Below are 26,231 nucleotides of genomic sequence, written 5' to 3'. Positions count from 1 at the left end.
ACATTACTAATGATTCTGAATCCATCAATCTCATTGCAGTGACAGCCGGAAAACCTCAAGTTCACCTGTGTCTATACTGCCTCTTGTGTTTAGAAACAACTACACAAACCATTGTATTGTCTGGCTATGTTAATCACGCTTTGACATAAGTCATTATGACATGTTTTGAATCAATTCTTTTTTTCAATCCAGCCTAGCAAAACTCCCTAAGAAAAAATCGATTCACTCGATTGTATTAATCATGCAGTCATTGATGGATTGACAGATGACGGCTGTAATATTGTAAAAAACGGATATAGCTGTTCGCTTTCAAACTTCGCCGGATTATACTTCGTCGCCAATCGCAATAACAGTATTGTAATTACAGAATTACGCTTCATATTAAATACACTTCACTTTTTACAGACTTAATTTTTTTTATTTTTACTTTTTTTACTTCCCGCCTCTTATTTCATATCCTTTTTGTTTCAATCGATTAATTTAACAAAATTGTTCTAGGGTAAAATACACTTATCATGACCATCAATCGATCTAAACCAAGTGCGTAATATATATTGTAACCCCCTTATTCATAATAGTCTGCTAACTTAAAGCATTGCTAATTCTCACTCTGTCTTCTTCTATTGACCTAAGTCAGAATGAGAAAAAACACTCCTAAGCGGCTGTTTAAAGTTAGCGGACCATTATGAATAAGGGAGTGAGTGTTTTCTTTTGACTTGTTATTAATATAAGGTTTACACTTAAACTTTACCGGAATAAAAATAGAATTTGTGTTTTGACACAAATTCTATTTTTTTTTGTGGTAACAGACGGAAAGCCGGTAGAGTCGGAAAAGATGAAACGTATGAGAGTTATTTAATCATATTAGTCTAAATGTATGTTGGCTTTATGAATTGAGCTAAATAGAATATTATTTAAAAAAGGATACAGTTTTGGCTCGACGTAAGTCGTTCATAACACACATATATTCAAAACTTCTCTTTCTAATATTAGTATTAATAAATTTTAAGAGACCAAAAGTAAAGTTAATTCCAATTCGAAGGCTCATTTGCACAGGGTGCCGGCTAGGTTATGGGTACCACAACGGCGCCTATTTCTGCCGTGAAACAGTAATGTGTAAGTCAGTGTTCCAGTCTGAAGGGTGTCGTAGATGGTGAAATTACTTGGCAAATGAGACTTACCATCTTATGTCTCAAGAAGACGAGCGTAATAATTGTAGAGCCGCTCAGAGTTTAAGAATTTTGTAATTTTGCACTGCATTGTAATGGACAGGGGCGTATCAATTACCATCAGCTGAACGTCCTTCACGTTTGGTCCCTTATTTTCATTAATAAAATTAAAAACTTCGCGTAATAGCAAATGAAACGCGTGCCATATTTAGCCAAATAAAATCACAAAAGGCTTGAGCTGTCTGCATGAGAGGGCAGCAATTAAATAAATAATCCGTTGATCACACGACACAATATGGCGGGTTAATAACATGTTTACTTCGCGTCCCTTATTTGGTGTGAAAGCGGCTCAACAATGTTATCGGCTCTTAAGTATCCTCTTTGACACGAGCGAGTCATATTGGTATTCAAACTATATTTAAGTAACCTTTTACTGAAATGTGTAAGAATATATCATCATATTTCATTGCTTAAGTGGTTACAATAAGAGGTTATTAGGCATTAGCTTTTTGATGCGATAGTAGGGTAAACATCCCCTGTTTAGGTACTATTTACAATTATTATAAAAAGGATGTATTTATAACACAAAAATAATAATTACAGTTTCTTAAAGAGTGTGTGAAAGCCTTGTGTGACTTTCTTGGGCAAATAATAAGAGACTATACATGGAATTAATTAAATTATATAACTTAATCCTTGTAATTTACGACGACACAAATGCCTTTGGGGTAATTAACTCGGATTTATCTACGTGTTTAAATGCGCGTAGTTATTTGCGTATGTGTTATGAAAACCTGACATACTTTTTATGCATGAGATGTTGCAAAAACAGATGGTCGCACATTTGTCCTCAGCGGATATTTAGTGAGTCATCGGTATCTTATCTGGATAAGGAAGATAAAAAGAAACTATGTCGATGTGCTAACTGCTAAGGGTCGAACGGTAAATGCGAAACGAACAATCCTTGTAGTTACATAAAATGTCAAAAAATATTTGCATTTTCTTCTTTGAATGTTGGGTTTATCCTTGGTTTGAATAAAGCCTTTCGACATACTTAACAATAAATTGATATTTTAGCTTTTCAATCATGCTTTAGAAAGAGGTGGAAGAAGATTAACGTTTAGTCGAACGGCAAAAGCAAAATAATCTGTTTCGATAAGATTAACGAAACTTAGTCTAGGATGTACACATCCGAATTCGAGGTAAATAACCCCTTTGGCTCCACTCCTGCCTTTTCTTTCGTGGTAGTTTTTTATGCAGACACTAAACCCTTCGTAGGTATGAGTGGTCAGTATTGGATTTCATCGTTTTGAGTTTTGGAATTTGACTGCCCAAATTAGGGTTTTTTGTGATTAGACATAAATTTGTTAGACACGCTGTTGAATTCGACTTTGACCAAGAATGATTATTATAACCGGAGGTTCCTCTGGCCTAACCTGTAAGCACCGGAGATTCAAAGGTTGGCCATAAATCATACACTATTATAAAATTTTGAAACTGTAATAAGTGTAAATTTTACACTGTTGACTTAACCCTAAGCTGTACGTGAAATAGACATTTTAATTTTATCATGTCAGCAATTTCAATTGCAATAATATATGTAAATTTAGAGTTGGACTTTGAGGGAGATGCGAGTCTAATCTATTATAACAGGTATTCAGTTTTCGACCTCAATAGATTTGTAGACTACATATTCGATGTAAATAATTGAAGAGTCTACATAATATAGGGTTTTAGATTTAGGCTTTAGGTATTTAATTTAGTATATTTTCGATTTATAGGCGTTGGGCACATAGAGGTTAAACAGTATACCCAATACCCTGTAAAACTGTATGAAATGCACTTGTAGGTTACTTGTTCCTTGAAAATATAACCAAGCTCCAACTAATTCTAATCGCTGACCCACTAACGTTCGTTGTTGTATTTTATAGTATTGGCACTAGTTGGTACTTTTGTCGTTTTCCTGGAGTCATAACAAAATTCTCATAAATCTTAATCTTCCGCGCTCTATAAAATTTTATCTTACCCACTAAACAGTTGGGCGGACGTCCCAAATTATCGTCACCAATTCGTTTTTATTACACAATTTTATAGCACCAGATGTCATATAACACTGCCATTACTAATAGACTAATTTCTATCTTTTCAGAAATCGCAAAAGTTCGCGCGAGTCTGTTTCAAATAAATGGGGTCAAGAAAGAACCCCTCATTCTTCCAGAACCCGAAGGAATGGTCACTACACTTACAGAAAAAGTATACGTGCCAGTAAAAGAGCATCCAGATGTAAGTAACATTTTTATTTTATTATAAACGAATGAATTTAGAATTGAGAAAAAGAAAATTAAGAGACCTAGTTTGTAGTACTTTACCCTAATATAGGCACGCGATAGGTATAAGCAACAGGCAGCATTTCAAACAAGTATCTTTGATTTATTTGTTACAACATATTCTGTCAATTAATTATCAAATAGGTGATAAGCTAAAGTTAGATTATTTTAATACTAGTTTTTTTTAAATGAAAATATGGGACGAGACGAGCACGACGTTCAGCTGATGGTTATTGATACGCCTTGCCCATTACAATACAGCGCCACTCAAGATTATTGAAAAACTAAATGTTCTGAGAGGCAGTACAACTGCGTTCGTCACCTTGAGACATAAGATGTCAAGTCTCATTTAGTCCCAGTAATTTACTAGCTACTACGGCGCCCTTCAGACCGAAACACAGTAATGTTTACACATTACTGCTTGACAGCAGAAATAGGCGCTGTGGGTACCACACCCATAATCTAGCCGGCATCCGGTGCATAGGAGCCTCCCACTGGTAGTTATTGGTTTCTATTTGTTGTACTATTTTTTCAATTCTTTCAAATATAGAAAAGGATTACCTTACTCTTGTTGTTGGACATAATATACAGCTATTATATTATATATTAAAATATTTATTGAATGATTTTGATTGATTTTTAAACAATTTTCGAGTAAATCCTAGAAATGTGGCTTTACATTAGGCCATGGCAAAGCAATGAACATTGAACTCTTAGAACTTATTTACTATTCGCTGGAAGAAATCGGCAATATTGCTTAACAAACAAATTCCAGTGTCAAATTTCCAGAAATAAATATCGCAATCACAGCAACGGTAAATTATTATGAATGAGTTGTAATGAATGAAACCGTTCCTTGAAATAACATGCGCTGGTTGCGGCACCGACAAAATGTGTCACTTTATAACCTTCGCAAAATAATATCTTTTGTAGTTTTATATTTTTAATTTAAAATTATCACTTACTTATGTTTTAAGACTTCGATAACATCAAAGAACGCATTATTTACATGCATTTTGTATTTGAAGAGTGAATTTTGTTTAAAAGTTATGGAACCATGTTTTGTGATGACTCATGTTCAGTATTTATGTGTTTTAAGATGGTATTTCAATACTAGGAAGGAATTAAACGAGTGGGTTATCAAATCAAATCAAAATCCCTTTATGCATGTAGGTCACGGAAATGATACTTATGTTAAAAAAAATCTGATTATACCGCTACTTCGTAAAGAGTTGAGCTAATGAGAAGAAGTAGCAAGAAACTCATCAAGTTAAACCTGACGATAGGTGATCACTGTAGGTATGCACCTTTGTTGCTCCAGAGGAATAACACAATTAGTGTAGCCGTCCTTTATACGGGGATATGTAGTGACGATCACATTACTTTGCTAGTTTCAATGTTTGTTGGTAATGTGAGAGATGAGCAAAATAATGAATGTCTACCACTGGGAGGCTCCTTTGCACAGGATGCCGGCTAGATTATGAGTACCACAATGGTACCTATTTCTACCGTGAAGTAGTAATATGTAAGCATTACTATGTTTCGGTCTGAAGGGCGTCGTAGCTAGTGAAATTACTGGGTAAATGAGACTTAACATCTTATATCTTAAGGTGACGAGCGCAGTTGCAGTACCGCTCAGAATTTTTTGGGTGTTTCAAGAATGTGTAGGGAATATCAATAACCATCAGCTGAACGTCATGCTCGTCTCGTCCCTTATTTAAATAAAACAATGTTTTTATTTTAATATTTTGAACTAGTCTTTTCTTTTGCAATCACAACCTATTATGACATAATGGCTAGGGCGTTCTATCAAAATCATTTGATTCGCTTCTATGATTACAAATATATTATTATGACATTACAAATATATGATTATAAATATATAGAATTCAAAATCACTTATTGAACGTCAAAAACTACTACCCATTCAAAATTGACTGCCTCAGACCTGAGAAGAACGGGCGCAAGAAACTCAGGGGGATTTTTTTTATAAAAATATGGATAACAATTTAATATCATACATTAAATGTTTATAATTAAAGAGCCTGAGGGTGTTTGCTACATTCCCAGTCTGTGGTATCATTAAGAAAATCATTTATGCTATAGTAACCTTTCCCACACAAACGTTTTTTAACAATTCTTATAAATTTCGTAACATATTCGTTTTCTCGGATCATACTGTAGAAGCATATACATCGCCCAATAAAAGACTTAACCGAGTAGTAGGCATAACAAGTTTATGTTTAGTATCGGGAAAATTCAATAATGTTTATTGAATTAGGTAAGTGCTCTAAGGGTTTTTACAAGCGCATAAATCAAAGAGAGCTAATCTTATAAATAGAGAGACAAGGTTGGCCGCTTGCTACATTTGGTGACTGGTGTCAGGGCAATCTCGTATTACCACTGCACGCTTCGGCGACGCCACGACTGTCCTCAATGACTTAAATCCTTCATTCATTCGGTTATCTTGTATTTACAATGTTCAAATCCACGCTGTTGGTGTCGTATTTCTCTCTCTGAGCGCCTTTGGTAGAGGTTTAACTGACGTTATTTTTTTATGACAATAAGGAACGAGCAGGACGTTCAGCTGATGGTTATTGATACGCTCTGCCCATTACAATGCGGTGCCGCTCAGTATTCTTCAAAAACCCCAAAATTCTTAATGGCACTACAACTGCGCTCGTCACCTTGAGACATAAAATGTGAAGTCTCATTTGCCCAGTATTTTCACTAGCTATGGCGCCCTTCTGACCGAAACATATTAATGCTTGCACATAACTGCTTCACGGCAGAAAAAGGCGCCGTTGTGGTACCCATACCCACGGCATTCTGCGCTAAGGAGCCTCTCACTGGTTAAAAACGTCAAAAAATCAATTTTGAAAAAATAATTTACCATGATAAGGCTGAATTTTGGAATAGGTTTTTTGTAGAAATAATTCTGAACAAGAAATAGTAGTTAGTAGCAATGGCTCTTGCTAAATGCTTCGCAGAACAGGTGGTCATTTGCTCAATGATAAGCCAATATCTATGACAACAAACTAGCACGCTATCATGCACGAGTTGAAATTTAAGCAATTTAAGCTTTTTCTATTACAAGTTGATACTTTGCTGATATAGCACTGAAACTGGCCGGAAATATTCATGTTCTTCCTGTGGAAACATACATATGTGACATATGTGTGATATTTACCTGAATAATGATGCTAAATCCTTCAGCAAATGAGCTATATAATTAAGCACACTAATTCTTCTAGGATTTGATATATTATATTATTAATAGAATTACGTTTCAGTTTCTCTCACTGTCGTATTATTTTTCCACCCACACCTAATGACAGAAAAGATTGACGAGTAAGCCATTCTATATTCATTTGTGGGTATCTAGCTTTTAAGCTGTCAATGATGTGGATATACTGATCAATGCTACCAAGGATCTCCTGGAGATTTATCAGAGAGAGGCTCCATTACGTAGCTAGTGTAATTACTGGGCAAATGAGACTTAACATACTATGTCTCAAGGTGATGTGCGCAATTGTAGTACCGCTCAGAATTTTTGGGTTTTTCAAGAATACTGAACGGCACTGCATTGTAAGGGGCAATGCGTATCAATTACCATCAGCTGAACTGCATAACTGAGCTGTGTTAAGTCGCAAGTAAAAGAATTTATATTTGGTAAAGAAATGAAATCAACAATATGTATATTTTGGGGACGATATTGAAACGCAAAATAAAACATACTGCAACTCGTCATAGAAATAAAGATGAAAAGAGAAGTGTAGGACGTAGGAGAAAATCTCAGCTAAGAAATCTGCGCGAGTGTATGGTTTGAAAAGCAAATCCGTTCTTTATTTATAGCCATATCAAAAGTGCAATTTATCATAATAATCGCCCAACCTCATTAAGTCGAAAACTATTTTCTACAAAATTATCATTATTAAGTCATCTTCAGTCTCTTCTATTATATTGCCAAATACTTCAACCAAAGCTATAGTTACATTTGTTTTAGATCAGCAACCTTCAAAACATTTAAATTTCAATATTCATATTCGTTTAATAGGCGTTGTGTTTTTAAGACTGCGAGTCACTGACCCTACTTTATTTTTGGGAAGTAATTTATACAGCGCCAGACACAACTACTTGTGAAGCTTATCTGATAACTGTTTCTGTGTTCGAGGCTGAGTTTAGGTACTTTAACATTTTCGTAATAACGCACGTGTATAGTTTAGTGGATAATCATTTTTTTTAAAACTATACTAATATTAAAAAGCTGCAGTGTTTGTTTGTTTGTTTGAACGCGCTACTCTCTGGTACTACTGGTCCGATTTGAATGATTCTTTCAGTGTTGGGTAGTCTATTTATCGAGGAAGGCTATATGTTTTTTTTTTCAAAATTAGGGATCCGAAATAAAATTGCTATTTTGTAACACAAGGTGTAAAATCGAAAACCTATTTTTGCGTGCGCTGCAAAAACTATTGACAATAGAACAAAATGATGTACAGGCTATAATATAGGCAATATTTTATTACTTATAAAACTATCGCATGAATTATACTTTATATAGCAGAACAACGTTTGCCGGGTCAGCTAGTACACAATATAATGGTTAATATATAAATTACTGGTTTTCTTGATGAAACAAATGATCAAATACATCGTATTATTTTTTCTTTTATTGTTTAAATAATTGTGACTGACTGTGAAATAACTTTATTTGTACTATACAATCGTCAGCTTTAAATACTTAAAGACTAAAATTACATGTATGTATACTAAATATTTGATCTAATTCTCAATTTATACCATATTAAGAAAATATACACACCAAATGTAGAGAGATACTAAAATTCCAAATGAACGTCTTACAGTGTGGTATAACTTGGCTTGTGGTAAAACAATTTTATTGTAAATAATTTTCTTGAGTCATTCTTCAAAGATATTTAATGCTTATTGTTTTATTCTAAGAAACTACCAATGCAGAAGCTATTTGACGCGGTGTAATAAAGATATACCTTACGATTACGTCGATAGTGTGAAATAATTAAAACATGTTATTGTATTTACAAAGTAAAAAATATGTGATGGTATTAAAATAACTGAGTACATTGGACCAAAAATATAATTCAACATACTGGGAATCCACAAATATAACCTAACCTACTCGTATAAACAAAATACGATTTCGCAAAAGAGCTGCCAAAAGTTTGGAATAAGATTATTTAAATTGTATTTTATGAAGTTTAATCGTCTATTGTCTTCTTACTGCCAAGTGCTTACCTTTTTATAAAAGCATAGGGAAAATAAAAAGCTGATTGTTTTACTTGTGTATCAGCAATAATAGCAGTAGGAATATCACGCAGAGAACTAATGATTAATACTTTCATTGAATGCTTCTGATTTCAGATCGTTAGTGGTTCTAGTCTTGTTAGTGGCCAATTGTTGGCGCCTACCCGCCATTCAGTTTCCTTGTATGGTCTTCTGGGACTATAGGAATTTTATGGCTCAGTTTTTTACTGTGTAGCATTACTTATTCAGCATTACAACTAACCCGTAATGCTCGCCGCTATCAGGAATTTGTAATTTTTTTTTGTCATGTCCAATTCGAAATATCAATGATTTACTTCGAATCATATTATTTTGCTTAGTTCTTGTATCCTCTATGTTCTATATCGTATCTATTAGGTATGTTGCAATTTTTTTTACTAGTACGCTTAGAATTTCATAATCCTCTATTGTTTTATATTATTGTTTGATTTTTAACTGTTATTAAGCGACCAATTTTTTGGTTAGATTGTCCTGAAAATTTGCCTCCCATAGTTACTTCCACTTATATCTGTCGCGATATAACCTTCTACGTCCTTTTGGTAGGTCATATTTCCCATCTCTTGATTTGACGACAGTCTGTTTCCATATCTTGGATTAAGGCATAATGCCTTACGTTAAATAAGTTAATATTGAGGACTGAATATAAAAACATGTCAAATTAAATCTAAGGAATGTTGTGTATGCCATCGCTATATCCTAGCATCATCAAAGCCATTTTCTGGCTGAGTTAACTTCGTGACTGTTATTGTTCTTGAACAAACTGCAAATTCTTAGAGCAAACAAGATAATTATAAGAAACAATGTGTATATAAATCATGTGATAAATTGTTCGGTAAACGATATTGATTGTCGATCAAAAGGCACCGCACCGTGAGGTTGGCAAGTGTCGTCATATGCTTAGTAATACTGTATTATTTTGAACGATCATCTCACCTCACCTGTTAAGAGAATCGTTTGGCAAGCTAGGATATAAAATATAAACACATTTGCCTGCATATAGATCGTCTTGACTATATCTTACTCGTATAGTATTAAACAAACAATTCCTGAGATAGTTACCTACTCTAGAGTCTAAAGTAATTCGATACGGCTTCACAATCTACATTCAATTTTGTATTTTGTGTTTCCTTTACATAAAAATCAATATCAGTCTCTTTACTTTAAAGAAAAGCACTATTAATTCCAAAAACAAATAGTTTTGTAACGCTATGCCATATATTTATGGCACTTCGAATTTTGCTAATGCTAGGTAAACTAAGGCTTTTACTATAGGTATAAAATCGGATGATAAAAAATAAAGTTAAAAAATGCATCTTCAATGACATAATATCTTTAGAGTACCGTAGGTAGGTAATACATACAGTTAGTTCTCTGTAGCCCTGTCTCACTGCGTCTACATGGTGATATCACTATTAATTACTGTGCTATGTAGGCGTCCTGTTAGCCTTGTCATATAATATTTTTTTAATTATTCTTAATTTTTTTAATTATTGCTACTCCTAAAGAATCATTAAGAGAAAAATCTAAAGAAATAAACATTTTAATTGTTGCATGCAATGTTTTCTTGATTTTGTTCTTTAATATCAGAAGTACATTAATGATTTTGCTAGAAACTATGACAATGTTAACACGAGGAACAAAAATAAACTTGTTATGCCTACTACTCGGTTAAGTCGAGTTATTAAGTATTTCATTGGGCGATGTAGGTACATGCTTTTACAATACGATCCCAGATAATGTACAAAACAAATGTGTTACGAAATTTAAAAGAATTATTTAAAGTTTGTGTGGGTAAAGTTATTATAACATAAATGATTTTCTCAATGATACCACAGACTGGGAATGAAGCGGACACTCTTATATAAATATTTTACTGTGCGATATTAAATTGTAATCCTGTAATAGCCCACTGAGTTTCTTGCGCCCGTTCTTGAATGAGTGGTAGTTTTTGAAGTTCATTAAGTTTTGAATCCTATCTTGAATAAAAATATTTCCTAATAACATTTCATTGCAGCCAAGATTCACCTAGATACTAGAAAATAATTCGTTTTATGTGTCCATTACTAAACCTTCACATAAAATAGGCCACTCTAAATCTGTATTAATGACTTGTTTGTGCTCGTCCCAGCTCGTGTGATGTTCCTCTGTGCTTTTATGATTTACATTTAAAATTTATAGAGTTATTCCTGTTTTAATGCACATTATTTATACAGAGATTTATACATGTAAATGCAACGTTTAGTCAAATTTTTAACTTGGAATTAATTGTAACGGTTTTCAAACATACATATCTTGAGGGATAATACGTCGTTATGTTTGAAACTTCACACTATACTATGCAAAATTATTTTGAGAGTTGGGACCTTTATTTGATAGTTAGCAGTAGGAGTCTGATCTGTTGTTGGTACGTGTACACGTGTTCCTACTGCGACAAGGCTTTAGGAGTAAGAGAAATTCAGGTCACCCATACGGTCCTTATTGCTTCTCTTTCATAAAAAGTAATCTCTACGGAGCTTCTTTTTAGCTCCGTAACATCTTCTCGTCTAAAATACCACAGTGTCTGAAGACGAAGGTTTTAACCAATGTGTGTTGCCAGTGATGACATACGGAACGCAAACGAGGGTGCTATCTATGGGCTTTATGAGGTCGCTGTCGCTCAGAGGGTTATGCACGGAGTTTCCCTGCGAGATAGAATCAGAAATGAGGACATCCGTAGGAGAACATAGCCCAGATGGTTGCGGAACTGAAGTGGCAGTGGGCACCTAGCTCGACGGACAGATGGCCGTTGGGGTAGAAAAGTCCTCGAATGGCGACCACGTACCAGAAGATGGACCGACGATCTGGTTAAGATCGCCGATATACCGGCGCCAGCGCAGGTCAATCGTCATGGCGATCTTCGGTGGAGGCCTTTGCCCAGCAGTGGTCGTCTTCCGGCTGAAATGATGATGAACGTTAACATATTAATATTCCTGTTCTCAGTCATATCCAGTTTCACAATCAACTTAGATTATTTATAGTGAGGTCCAATAAACAGGATTGTGGTAAAGACAAGATCCTCTCTATGATTAAATCTTTACGGGATAATAATGTAATTAGAGGGAATCTGTGATCTGTTGTGGAAATAAGCAATTATGCAAGTATCTTAGACTCTATTTAAAATCTCAACAATGTAAGTTAGATTGCCGGAGCTGTTGATGTTAGATTTATGTAATCAAATATGCCTTACACGTAAAGTTTAGAGTTAATGTTGTTTTCCCTTTTTTGACAGTAACTTAAAGATGTTATTTATTATTGGGGATTGTTGGCTGGTGAGACTAAATCTGGGGCACATCCAACCAACTCATTAAATAGGCATTGGGTTTGAGATGTCTTGGAACTTTGATCTGCTGTTCTTAAGGATCTTATAACATCCTCAGCCTCATATAGCTGGGATTATAGTTTCACTACCAATTCTAAGGTTTCCTCATATTCTCTTCTATACTGATCAAACACATTGTACCTTGCAAGCAAGTTTTTATTTTCCTCGAATAACTTTAAGTTTTCTATGTGCAGTTGACATAGTAGTAATAAACTCCACAATGGTTAGCTGTTGTTAATTTTATAGACTATGATTCTAATAATATTTAATTAGATATTAACACTAAATTAAATGATTTAACAATTATTTTTATTAAAATTAATTGGGAGAAGTTCTATTTCTAACTATGCCTTAGGGTTGCCATAGCGACCTTAAAGATGAATTAACAAAATAACAATCCCGTCATGCTATTGAGATGAAGATTAAGATGAAGCTGATAGATGGCATTTTTTACAGAAAAACAATAAATTTTTACAATAAAAGATACCTATGATAAAAACAAATTATTATAATAACATATTTATGCGATTTTACATATTGTTATTAGGACCATAATACTTATATGACATTGATTGCTTTCTATAACAATACAATTCAATCTATTTTATAATATGTACTTCAAACATTGAAGTGACAGCGAGCTTTCTAAACCCTTTACTAAGCACTTTCATTTGACAGTTTGTTTGACATTAAGGGGCAGATAATATAAATAGGATGACATAGTATTCCACTGTTTTTGATACATTTAAAAAAAAGTATTTCTTAACAAATAACTTTAAGTTACGTAATTTTTGAAATGATGGCTTTTTTTTAAATAAAATAATAACAGCTTCTATGGAATAAAAATTTAGACGATTCATTTAGATTTTAACAAGCTAATATTATGAGTACCTGTATATTTTTGTACTCATAAATATATTATGTTTTCTATTTTTAAAATAATTAGATATATAATAGTATGTATAAATGAAAACTTAACTAACTAAAAACACATATGTAATTTTAAGTATTTATCTGATTTTTAATTGACTTTCTTTCGGTTGTAGATTTTTTACACTTCTCTTACGAGTGCTGTCTAGAATAACAATATTATATGTAATTCCATTATATAACTGTATATACTTAATATGTATGTATATACAAATAATTTCTTACGAAATCATATTAATATAGACTTACTTACATATATATCTCTCTACTAAAGTCTTATCTTTTTTAAATTTTAACATTAACCTTGTTTATCGACACTTTGACGCATGGCCGTCGATGAACTCGATTCAAACTAGAATCTTGCCGTATAGGGCACGGCATTATTAAACCCTGCCATATCGGTTCGTCCCGTTACATCGACTTTTTGTTCGTCGTGGGATACTCGTTGGACCACATCTGCAGTCCGCACAGATTTAACGACAATTTAAACATATGTTTTGAAATATACTTGCTGCTGCGATTATGCTGCACTTACAGCTACGAAGGGCTCCTGCAGAGATAGCAACAAACCTTATTTTGTTGTCCATGTGAAATTTCTATGGCTACAAATATAAAATAGGTTTTTGAAGTGGAAACTTCTTTAGCATCTTTGTGATTTAAAAGTCGATGAATGAAAAAGCGAATTTAAAAAGAGACCATAATAAACTCACAAGATTTAACATAGGAGAAAATGAGATATGAAGCATTATACAGTGTTTTGGTACCAGGCGATCATAGTTGAAGAAGAGATTGTCTTATGTATGACGCCAGTATACCATCATATATTCTGACGTCATACGCACGACGTAGGAGAACATAAATATGTTAGCTCTGATAGTAATGTCTTTCATAGCGGTTTAAATTATGTGTCATCCTAGCAACTCGTACCAGGACTTCATATACAGTTTAGAGGTTCATGCATAATGCAGGTTTCACTTCTCACATGTGTACTTTGTACGCACGCATTTTTTTTTATTCGTATGAGAGTAAGTGACGAGAGAAGCAAGACTCACCTGATAGTATCTATGACAATACAATCCGTTAAGGATTCTTGAAATAACCACAATTTTGAGGTAAATTGTTAAGTCTGATATAATCAGAAAACTAAAATTAAAATAACTTTTTGAGTTAGTGTAGTGCTAGTGAATTAGTGTAATACAATAAAAAATAGTGATATTATAAAAGACACATGATCAAAATGACTTCCCCTTAATAGAGACATTAACAAATGTATTTTTGGACTCATTCTGAATTTAATCTATCTAGCAGTTTAAGGCTAGTTTGTTATGCAAGTGGGGCAACATTATAATAACTATATTATTACATTCCCTTGAAATGAAAAAAAAAGTAGTAAGTTTTGCAGTGAAAAAGTACTGTATAATATGAATTAACTAACCCAAAATATACATAATGAAAGAAACTGTACGTACCGGGTGCACAACGATATCTCACTTTTTGTAATTGTTTTACGGCCGTTCCCAATATTCAGTCTATCTCCGGTTGTGGCCTACTTGAGATAAAAAATCGTAACTATCGTTGACTTTTCTGTCCCAATAAACTTATCAACGGTATTTCATCTTATCCGTACACGCTGTCTGTTAATGGGACGACGTATAGCTTACCAAGGATAGAAGTTTGTATGGAAATTGCAACAGTGAACTGGCGATAAGAATGACTTATTACTGACAGTAGAACGTAGTAATTTATCTCTACCTGTAGATAGTATATTGGGAACGGCCGTTAATAAACATAATTTTGAATTATGACTAGCTTAATAATTACTAGCGGAAATTAAAACTTCACACACACACACAACTAAATCGAATAATTATTCAATTCAAAGGAAACATAAACTAGAACGATCGAACGTGTGGTCATCGTAAAATCAAAGGAAAGTGTTAAAGCAAAAGTCACCGGAAAAGTCGGTTAATGCAACAAAACAACTCGTAAAAATGCGGATGCAAAACCGCTGACCTATTCTCCTGAACTCTAGATTTAAATATATGATTTTATGTCGTAATTATTGGTTTGGCGAGTTTTATAACATTTTTTTTAATGAAAATAAGGGACGAGACGAGCAGGATGTTCAGCTGATGGTAATTGATACGCCCTACCTATAACAATGCAGTGCCGCTCAGGATTCTTGAAAGACACAAAAATTCTGAGCGGCACTATAACTGCGCTCGTCACCTTGAGACGTAAGTTGTTAAGTCTCATTTGCCCAGTAATTTCACTAGCTACGGCGCTCTTCGTATCGAAACACAGTAATGCTTACACATTACTGCTTCACGGCAGAAATAGGCGCCGTTGTGGTACGTATAATCTAGTCTGCATCCTGTGAAAAGGAGCCTCCCACTGGTAATAACATTGTCAAGATGTAGGTTATGGTGTCTACGGACGTGTTATTCTTCACTCCGGTATATTATATGTATATGATAGTACATATAGGACCTATGCCTTAAAAAATAGAAAGATTTTACTTAAAATGAAATAAGTAAAGAATTTTTCTAAAATAATTTGCAAAAGATAAATTAAAATCTCATATCTTACAATTTGGCAAAATATAATAAATCTACACTACAACGTAGCTAAATATATATACAAAGTGATGACGAATGAACAACGTATTGATACGTATGTACGTACCCCAAATGTGTCAAATCAAAATGACTTCCCCTTAATAGAGACATTAAGAAACACGTGTTAATGGACACATTCAAATTCAAATATTTTTATTCAAAATAGGATTTATAATCACTTATTGAACGTCAAAATCTACCACCCATTCAAAAGAGACTGCCTCAGACCTGAGAAGAATGGGCGCAAGAAACCTTTTTAAGGGCCTTTTTTTTTATAAAAAATATGGATTACAATGTAATATCGTACAATAAATATTTATAATTAAAGAGCCTGAGGGTGTTCGCTTTAATCCCAGTCCGTGGTGTCACTAAGAAAATAGTTTATGCTATAATAACCTTTCCCACACAAACGTTTTTTAACAATTCTTTTAAATTTCGTAACACATTTGTTTTGTACATTTTCTGGGATCATATTGTAGAAGCATATGCATCGCCCAACAAAAGACTTACTAACTCGACCCAACCGAGTAGTAGGCATAACAAGTTTATGTTTGTTCCTCGTGTTAACATTATGAATGTCACAGTTTCTAGAAAATTCCTCAATGTGCTTATGAACATACAAAACATTATCAAAAATGTATTGAGAAGCAATTACATAATTACATGTACATTCTGAGTATCTATCTAGCAGTTTAAGTAAAAGTAGAGGTACTTATTAGTCTAAGTTAAGGTTAGATTGTAATGCAAGTGGGGCAACATTATAATAACTATATTAAAAAAAAAACTAAAATAATTTGCCAAAAATAAATTACAATTTCACATATTACAATTTGACAATTGTAATAAATCTATACTATACAACGTAGCTTAATATACAAAGTGATGAATGAGTGATGAATGAACAACGTATACTTTGAAAGTATTATGTTGGTGATGCATGGTACAAAACCTATAATCAAGTGAGGCACAGAAGCACACACGTTTGATATATATTATATTAGATCATTTATACGTCTAGATAGACTATAACAGCTGTGAAAACGTCGAAAAAAATAGACTTTAGAACTAAACTCTATTTTGAGCAATTCACGCAAACTAACACAGTGTCTTACAAATCGCGAGTGTAAGACGTAGTTTGTCACGCACACTAAACTAATATTCCTGGTATGTTTGTATCGGTTGCCTAACAGCAAGAGACTATCTAAACGTATAAATATCTAAGCATTTATTATATAAGAAAAAAATGCATTTTAACTAAAGATTATTGACTAAGATATTGAAATTAATAATAGTTTTATACTATTTGATAACAACCTCAATTCATTATGTTTGAATTACGACTATTGGCTGTGTTAATATCTCAGCGACTATTTTAACTGAAAACAAAACGACAGTTATAACATGACAGATTGTAAAACATTTATTGCCTGTCAGTACAAACAAAATAAAACAGGCCAACTTTTAGAAAAACGTTTTCTTTAAAAATTCGTGTTTTCATCATCATCTTTATAAATAGGGTGCATAGATCATATTTTTTTTTGTTGGGGACAATGCCTTGGGGCATATTATGTTATTTTGCCATGTTAAAATCATTTAACCGATTAAGTGCTAAAGACCAAAGGTGTCATAGTATCCGAATATGGGAAATTGTCTGAGACAAAATAATCATTTGCTCTATTTTACCTGCCAGATTTGGTTAAATGAAATATCTGGTTTAAACTGTGCGAGCGAAAAATATCTCCTTCAAGCATTACTGTGCCATCACTATTTGTATTTCTGTATAAAGGGCGTCGCAGCAATTTTTTTTATGGAAAAGGAGGACAAGCGAGCAATCGGGTCATCTGGTGTTAAGTGATCACCGCTGCCCATATTCTCTTGCAACACCAGAGGACTCACAGGAGCGCTGCCGGCCTGTAAGGAAGGTGTACGCGCTTTTTTGAAGGTATGTCGTATCGTCCCAGAAACACCGCACAAGGAAGCTCATTCCACAGCTTTGTAGTACGTGGAAGAAAGCTCCTTGATAATTGCACTGTGGAGGACCGCCATACATCCAGATGGTGGGAATGATATCCTAAATTGTGACGTGTCGTGCGAAGGTGGTTTTCGGAGGCAGGAATTAGGTGAAACAGCTTTTTGGAACACTTCCCGTCATGATTGCGGTAGAAGAAACACAATGAAGCGACATCTCCACGTAACGCCAAGTGATCCAGCCGTTCACAGAGCACTGGGTCTGAGCTGATACTGGGGTGCGCCAGAGCTATAAAATTTACTGGGCTTCTGAGACAGTGGCTGCCGCAAAGCGGCGAACTGTTGCCCAGAATTTGAGTACCAATCCTAAGAGGCTGCATCGATAGCAACAGTTACTATCAGGTGTAAGTACGTCATATGTCACATCCAATGATAAAAAATGCATTCGATGGAAGGAATGGTATCGATGTCTCGTTGGCGGCGGTTTGTTTTTCCACCCCAGCAGTCCTCTGCTCTTCCCGAATGCATACCATATTCACGCATACATATTTCTTAAGCTAGCTTAAGTATGCAAAAGTTCAAATGCTTTTACTGTTCAAAACCTTCAGCCAAATACATTGATACGCTCTCTTCAAGCAAAGGAACCCGATGGGTAAACCTAAAAAGTTGCAGACAGTCGAAAGAACCGATACCTCCACTATTGCTCGGACTTACACCTCGAAACGTCAGCTAAAAAAAAACACGATACTCGATACGAATTTCATTTATGTCATCAATGAGCAAAAATCCTCAGAAGCCTGTTAACATCTCAAGAAATATCTTAACTTCTGGAAGTTGCTGATTTCGTTGGAGTAACTGGCCAGAATTGCCCCTAATAGGAGTTTTGGTTTAATTGCAGTAACAAAAAGCTTCTTACTATGCTGTGGAAAAGACAAACTCTACAACTTGGAAAAAAGTTTGGCTAGACTGTTTCCCAATTGTGGCAAAAACTATTCCTTATTTTCTTAAATGTATTAACAGTCACAAAAATAACCTTACAGGATCCGTGAATGAACATTAAACAGCCAAAGATATTTAACAAAGATTTTATAGACGCAGAACTTATAGGTACCTACCTGGCCCTACTACTGGAAAGGTTTTAATAATCAGGATGATGAGTATTTTTGTGACTGTGTCACTGGTTCGCTCCCTTCCTGAATTATGATGAGAAAAGCGATAGCTAGTCGATAAGTCAAGCACATATTGTTCCTTTGTGAATGCTGTCATCGCTTCGTGAAAAATGAAATCGTTGATTTATGATTATGTGTGGGTTTCTGTTTGTCTTTCTCATGGTCTCTTTGTAGAATATTTATTATGAACTTTGCATGATGTTATCAAAATCTCTAATACACACGCGTAGGTGCGCTGCTTATACAACTTTCATATGTCATATGTGTCTCGACATGGTATGATTCACGCCAAAATGTTTTCAAGATATTTCAACATGAATTTTGTTAAATACGCTTTTTTATTACCCGGTGTCGGTGCTTTAATGTTTGTGTATTTCTAGGTTTACAAAACGTTTATTATTAGATGATACAGCTGTCTGCTCGTAATATATAATACAAGTAGAACACTGAAATTGCGAGACAAGAAACATTGAAGTTGCGAGATTTATATATATCTATAGATATAAAAATGAATTGCTGTTCGTTAGTCTCGCTAAAACTCGAGAACGGCTGGACCGATTTGGCAAATTTAGGTCTTGAATTATTTGTGGAAATCCAGAGAAGGTTTAAAAGGTGAACTATGAAAATGCTCGGAAGTAAATAAAAACAATGGTGTTAAACTTTGAACTCCTCCGAAACGGCTTGACCTTGGTCTGAGAATCGGACAACATCTATCTTTCATCCCCCTAAATGTTAAGGGTGGTCCAAACAATTTTTTTTTATTTTTTTTTTTAAATTTGTTTGATTATGAGTTAGCATTAAAAATACATACAACTTCAAATTTTCACCCATCTACGATCAACAGTTACTTTTGTATCGCGATTTTAATATCGGCAATACAACGTTTGCTGGGTCAGCTAGTAGATATATATATCTTGTGGGAGAGTCCAATGGAAATGGAGCAATATACCCTTTTTAAATCTTGTTTCTAAAAAGCATAGTAAAGCAATATATTATTGTAATGTTCTCTCAGTGGGGTTAAGTGTGATCAGTGGAGTGGCTTGTCTCGGGTCACGAACTAATGCCTCGTAAACTGGTCTACATTGAACTAATGATATCACTGATCTAACATAGCTGATATTTTCTAGCTTATTATTGCATTTTGTGCTCAGCAAACATGTTACGACTAACAATTTTATCTTTTACAAGACTGAGATAACTATAAAGATAATTATCATATTAAACGATTAAATTACCTACTTTTAGTATGTTTTTTTTTATTAATGGATATTTAAATAAAAAAAAATGTTGTCTACGTTCTGTGTGTACTTGTACCCATATTATTTCAATGAAAAATAACTCTTTATATAACTAATTGTAACGTATTATTTGATGGATAAAGTTCCCAATATATTTTGATGAAATTTACTATTAAATATTTTTGGGGCAAAGGTGGAACAACATAGGCTACATTTTATTCAGAAATTTTGAAGAACGATTAAAACCTAATAACCTCTGCGAAAAAACCTGCAGGCTTCAGAAAAATAATAAGAAACAGACGTAGCTAAGTCACGGTTAAACTATTTTAAATTGATAAATTGGTTTGGGCAATGTCTGATATAAAAAAATTTAAAATTTCATCGCGATATCAAAGGAACCAAGACGAGTGTACAGTAAGTCATTTTAGTGGTATTATTCATAATTCTATGGTCATTGTGTATAAATATCATCGGATTTGCAATGCTTTTGGTAAGTCTAAATCTGTCCGATTTCTGTGGTCAGTGCTTAGTTTCGCTGCCAAGAAACTATCATAAGAAGTGTGAATGAAGTGTTTACTTTAAAATGTCAGCATATATCTTAGAATACACAGAAAACTGAATGTATTTTCTTTAATACAAACTGGAGTTTGTTGAACAAATTATAAATAATATCTTGTCAACATATTTTTTTCATTCATCTATATATATAAAAATGAATTGCTGTTCGTTAGTCTCGCTAAAACTCGATAACGACTGTACCGATTTGGCTAATTTTGGTCTTGAATTATTTGTGGAATTCCAGAGAAGGTTTAAAAGGTGAACAAATATGAAAATGCTCGGAAGTAAATAAAAACAACAATTTTGTTTTTCCTTTGATTGTCGTCGATCAGAAATCAATTGAAATAAATAACTAATAAATATCTTCATATCTTTCTCAGGAGGTAAAAAAAACTTCATTTTAGCTTTATTCAGCATTTAAAAAATATATACAACTTTCACACTTCTAAGAGCAGCACCTATTTCTGTATCGCGATTTTTATATTATTCTGTTCCATCCACAGATTCGCAATAGGGTTGCAAGATGGCAATCAAATGCAATAATTATTGCAGTACTGAGAATCGTTCGTCATCTATTTCTTATACCACAAAAATTTTAATTATTGAATTTTTTTATTACTTTATATGGCAATACAACGTTTGCTGGGTCAGCTAGTTACATATAAAAGTTTAGGATGAAGTTTCTAAATAAAAATATCGTGATTTTTTTTTAATATATTTATTTTATAATAAGGTTTCTAATAAAATGGTTTCATTAAGTTGACATCAATGTTTAAGTTGACACTATCAAACATTTTCAATAAGGTTCATTTTATGTTGGAGTTGGAATTATTCAGATATATATGTCAGAGATCTGTTACGATATATACAAAAAACAATTAAGCGTTTATACATCAATATAGTAAAAATTTTAGGAGTTCTCCTTCTGGAGACTTCATAATATCTAGGGCACCCCATTGCCAGTCACAACAACAACCAGATTTTCCACTAGCCCCAACTTGACCCAAGGCTCCGTCAGACTGACAGATGTAGCTGTCAATCTAGTTCCTCCTTAACTAAAGATGGTGCTAACGTAAGATGATACTAGCGATGCGCCGCTACGAGTGGAGATATCAGTGGGAGGCTCCTTTGCACAGGATGTTGGCTAGATTGTGGGTACCACAACTACGCCTATTTAGTATTAGTGTTTCGGTCTGAAGGGCGCAATTACTGGGCAAATGAGACTTAACATCTTATGTGTCAAGGAGACGAGCGCAATTGTAGTGACGTTCAGAGTTTTTGTGATTTTCAAGTATCCTAAGCGGCACTGTATTGTAATGGGCAGGGCGTATCAATTACCATCAGCTGAACGTCCTGCCCGTCTCGTCCCTTATTGTCATAAAAAAATTACGCATGCAAATAACAATTAACCGGACTCAAGCTTCTCCGACTTACATTAATTATTATCATTACTTCAAAGTTTTTACCAATAAAAGCAGATATATCGCCGACACGATCGTCTTGTCATATCATCTACTAAGCATATAAACCTATCCTAATATTCGATTGATGACGGACAATGAATTCTTTAACTACAACATCACTAGTGCCCGAGGCAGTCTACACGGCAAGGTAATCGTGACCACTATATTTTCAAACTGTTTGTGTATAAAATTACTAGCTCAGATATAAATGTCCTATAAGCTGACGATAAGTCAGTAATAGGCTGCGGTATTTAGACGGAACCCGTCAATTACAAAATGGCGTGTAACTTACCTGAATTTACCATTGATTAGTCTTAATAATAGCCAATCAATAGCGATAGAAGTTCATTTACAGACATCAATAAATTTAATACAGTACTTATACTCGAAGTGAGGTCAGGTATAACAGATTAATATGTTGTATCAAATTGACCCTTCCTGAAACGAAAAATATTACATCTTGACATTATAACTTCAGAAAATTTATTGAAGTAGGCGTTAATTTGCGGAAATCCATAATTATACAAATGATTTGAGTTTTTTTTGTGTTAATTCCGCCAATATTTGTATTTAAACAATTCGACACGTGTTTCGCCTCTACACGAGGCATCCTCAGGACGTGTTGTCTCGTTGTGAGAAATCATTTGTATAATTATAAGTTCATTAAATGATTGATTTTTGCTTAAACGCTTCAAACATATCTAAACACATCTAAACGAATATATTAGATTCTATATAGTTATCTAATCTGTAGGTGTGATCATTATAATCCCATATAACTGAAGAGTTTTTCTTTGTTTGTTTGAACATTTAAACGCTAAAAATAATCTCTTGAACATGATAGCCACATTTCTGAGGAAAATAGTGATTTTTGTCAATTTAGTCGGAAAAAATGGTGCCCCCTCTCTACTAAAACCGCATTCGCTGGAGTTAGTGATGTAAATGATGCGTTAATACAAACCCCCTATTCATAATAGTCTGCTAACTTAAAGCATCGCTAATTCTCACTCTGTCTTCTTCTATTGACCTCAGTCAGAATGAGAAAAAAACACTCCTAAGCGGCTGTTTAAAGTTAGCGGACCATTATGAATAAGGGGGATAATGTTTTACAAAAATATTGGTCCTTAGCATATCTAAAAATGATAATATATGCGTATTTCTTATACATAATCTTCGACGATTCCACATGTGTACGTACCTTCTAAAAAAGTGCGTACTCTTTTCTTAAATGCCTTTAACGCTTCTGTGATTTCTGCGGTATTAGAGAACGTCGGCTCCTCCTCTCTAAAAAAAGAATAACATATCCATATTACACATTTTGTGCCAAAAATTTAATTTTCTCCAGTAACCCCGGGATACTACTTCTAGTTCAAAATGCGAGGCATTTCAACTGGGATACATGACAAAGGGGTATACAAAGATTACAAATATATATTTTACATGGTGATCTTATGTCAGCCATAAATACAAGCTTGAATCCTTTTAATGCTAACTTACTTATTCTTGGTTTTCGTAATAGAAAATTGGTACGTCCCTGGGAGCCTACTCCTAAAATAGATATTCGCTAAATCGTGGCATTAGTCGTGTCGAATCCTACTCTTAGTTACATCGTAATCAATGTCGAAACGATGATTGAACGAACGAAACATTATTCGATATTATCGGTCCTAACCCTACTCTTAGTTGAAAATGTCAGAGACGAATATTCGAATTTCACAAATAATCAAACGTCGATTTTGTATTATTTATTAAATTTTTAATGGTCATATTATATTCATTAGATATTTTGTTATCATTTACATTATGTGTAAATGATACCAAATTGGTGGTGCAGAGTCTGGCATGGTCCTTAGAACCTAAACTATGTTTTGACCTTTGACACTTAACAGCGACATAGCACAGATAATGTTTAGGTTTGAACATATTTCATTCACACTAACATCGTAAAAAAATCAAAATATTAGTCTATGGTAACGATAAACGATAAGGAATTCGAACATTTGTTAGAGTAGGAGAGTTGCGATATATTCGGAGTATTGTCGTATCGTTCCGCTGTCGATTTAGCGAGTAGACCTCCTGAACTGATCGGTGAGTGTACTTCTGAAAGTGTTGAGAAAGCTTCTTAATAACTTCATCCAAATTAGTTTATTGAAATAAATCAAGAATTAAATGTTTTCTCTTAAGAAACGTTCGATAATTTACAATACCATTGCTCGTAATATAATAAACTTTATGATTTAAACATCAACAACAGTGAGTAAGTGCAAGGCATTTGTTTCAAGTCAAGAATATCTGAAAAAATAAGCATTTCGTGAGAAAGTTAAACGTTTTATTTATTACTTATACGCGTAGTTTGCCCTGCATGTAATTTTTTAATGGTTGAGATTGTATTCCGATTTTTTGATAATCGCTTATAAAATGCTTGCAAAATACATTTATTTATTTACGATGTGTGTGGTTGATGCAGCTACTGTCCTCAATAACTTTTGTTTTTTATGTAAATTAATAAATTAACATTCCTTTTTTGACTTACTCGTGTAAGGCATTGTGTATTTGACGTTAGATTTTTGTTGGATCACTTTAGATATATTGTAATTGAAATTATTTGGATATGATGGATATCATCATCACCATCTGGATGTGCGGCGTTTGTCCACAGTGCAGATTTCAAGGAACATTCTTCCACGTACTACAAAGCTGTGGAATGAACTTCCTTGTGCGGTGTTTCCAGGACGATACGACATGGGTATCTTCAATTAAACCGCGTACACCTCCCTAAAATTTGGCAACGCTTATTATAAATATATTAAAAAAAGGGCTTCTCGTTTTAATGTGAAGGGATAGCCGTGATCATCAGGTTTATTAAAAGGGTAAATATACGTAACATATCATTCATATCAAATTATACGTTTTCGTAGCGGTATTCAATGAATACCCCTTTATTACCAACATTGGGGCACGAACAATCAACTAACTATTCATTAGAATATCCGGGATTATTTCTAAAGGTTGTTTCACTTCAGTTAACTAGTTGAAATACTTACCTAAAATAGATCTTGAGAATACAATTTAAATCCCGGCACACGTTTCCTAGTCAGTAGCCTCAATTTTTACACATAGATGTTTTTTATAAATAGGAAGTCGAGGGTAGACGCGCTAGTGCAAGCAGGGGGCACAATAGATCCTAGGATTTAAGTGCATATAAATCCCTTACTCATAATAAAAAAATACCTAAAACACTAAACGTCTTAATTTCTCTATCTAAATTCATTCAGTCTGTTAAAGCTTTTAATCTTCTAACATATAATGAAGTTTCTTAAACCTCAAATGTGACGTAGTAATGTGACCTAAGTCCACCCTGACTTATTCTTTCACATTCTTTTACTCTGTATATTTTCTGCCCCAATCAGTCTTCACTCGTTCTAATGACGAGCCGTAATCTATGTAGCAAATTCTTTTCACAATCAAACTTTCAGCCATAGACAAGATCCGCGTCTCTTCATCGCGTATTCAGAGTCAGTCATAAAGAGAGACTACACTCGTTAAGAGACGGCTTCTCCACTGCGTTTTTTTTATATTTATGTTCATTATTATTTTTAATACAGGTAAAGTTAGGCCATAACTACTACATTCTGTATCTTTAACGGATGTTTTCAATATTCAGTCTATCTCTGATTGTGGCCTACTTGAGATAAAAATCGTAACTACCGTTGACTTTTCTGTCCCGATAAACTTAAACCCCTTATTCATAATGGTCCGCTAACTTTAAACAACCGCTTAGGAGTGTTTTTTCTCATTCTGACTTAGGTCAATAGAAGAAGACAGAGTGATAATTAGCAATGCTTTAAGTTAGCAGACTATTATGTATAAGGGGGATAGACGGTAACTCACCCTATCCGTACACGCTGTCTGTCAATGGGAGGACGTATAGCTTACCAGCGATAGAAGTTTGAATGAATTGCAATTCACGCGTCCCAATGTAAGGCGATAAGAATGACTTATCGGGTATATTGGACAGCTTCAGATTATTGACAGCTAATTACTGACAGTAGAAGGTAGTAATTTACACGGAAGGTACTACCTTCCGTGTAAATTACTTTCATTAGAACGG

At 34.0% G+C, this 26,231-nt stretch overlaps 1 protein-coding gene across 4 annotated transcripts in view; it reads left to right on the top strand.

Moving 5' to 3' along the window:
• Positions 1-26,231, top strand: part of LOC126965800 (protein held out wings) — a 111,433-nt gene that overhangs the window by 69,877 nt on the left and 15,325 nt on the right. For all 4 annotated transcript variants that reach the window (XM_050809571.1, XM_050809573.1, XM_050809572.1 and 1 more), the window contains exon 2: positions 3,319-3,452. In XM_050809571.1, coding sequence (XP_050665528.1) covers positions 3,319-3,452 — 134 coding nt within the window. The remainder of the gene's footprint in view (positions 1-3,318; positions 3,453-26,231) is intronic.

The sequence above is a fragment of the Leptidea sinapis genome, chromosome 8, assembly GCF_905404315.1.
Source record: "Leptidea sinapis chromosome 8, ilLepSina1.1, whole genome shotgun sequence".
Taxonomy (NCBI): domain Eukaryota; kingdom Metazoa; phylum Arthropoda; class Insecta; order Lepidoptera; family Pieridae; genus Leptidea; species Leptidea sinapis.
The sequence above is the reverse complement of the archived record's forward strand: the minus strand, read 5'-3'. Positions and strand labels throughout refer to the sequence as shown.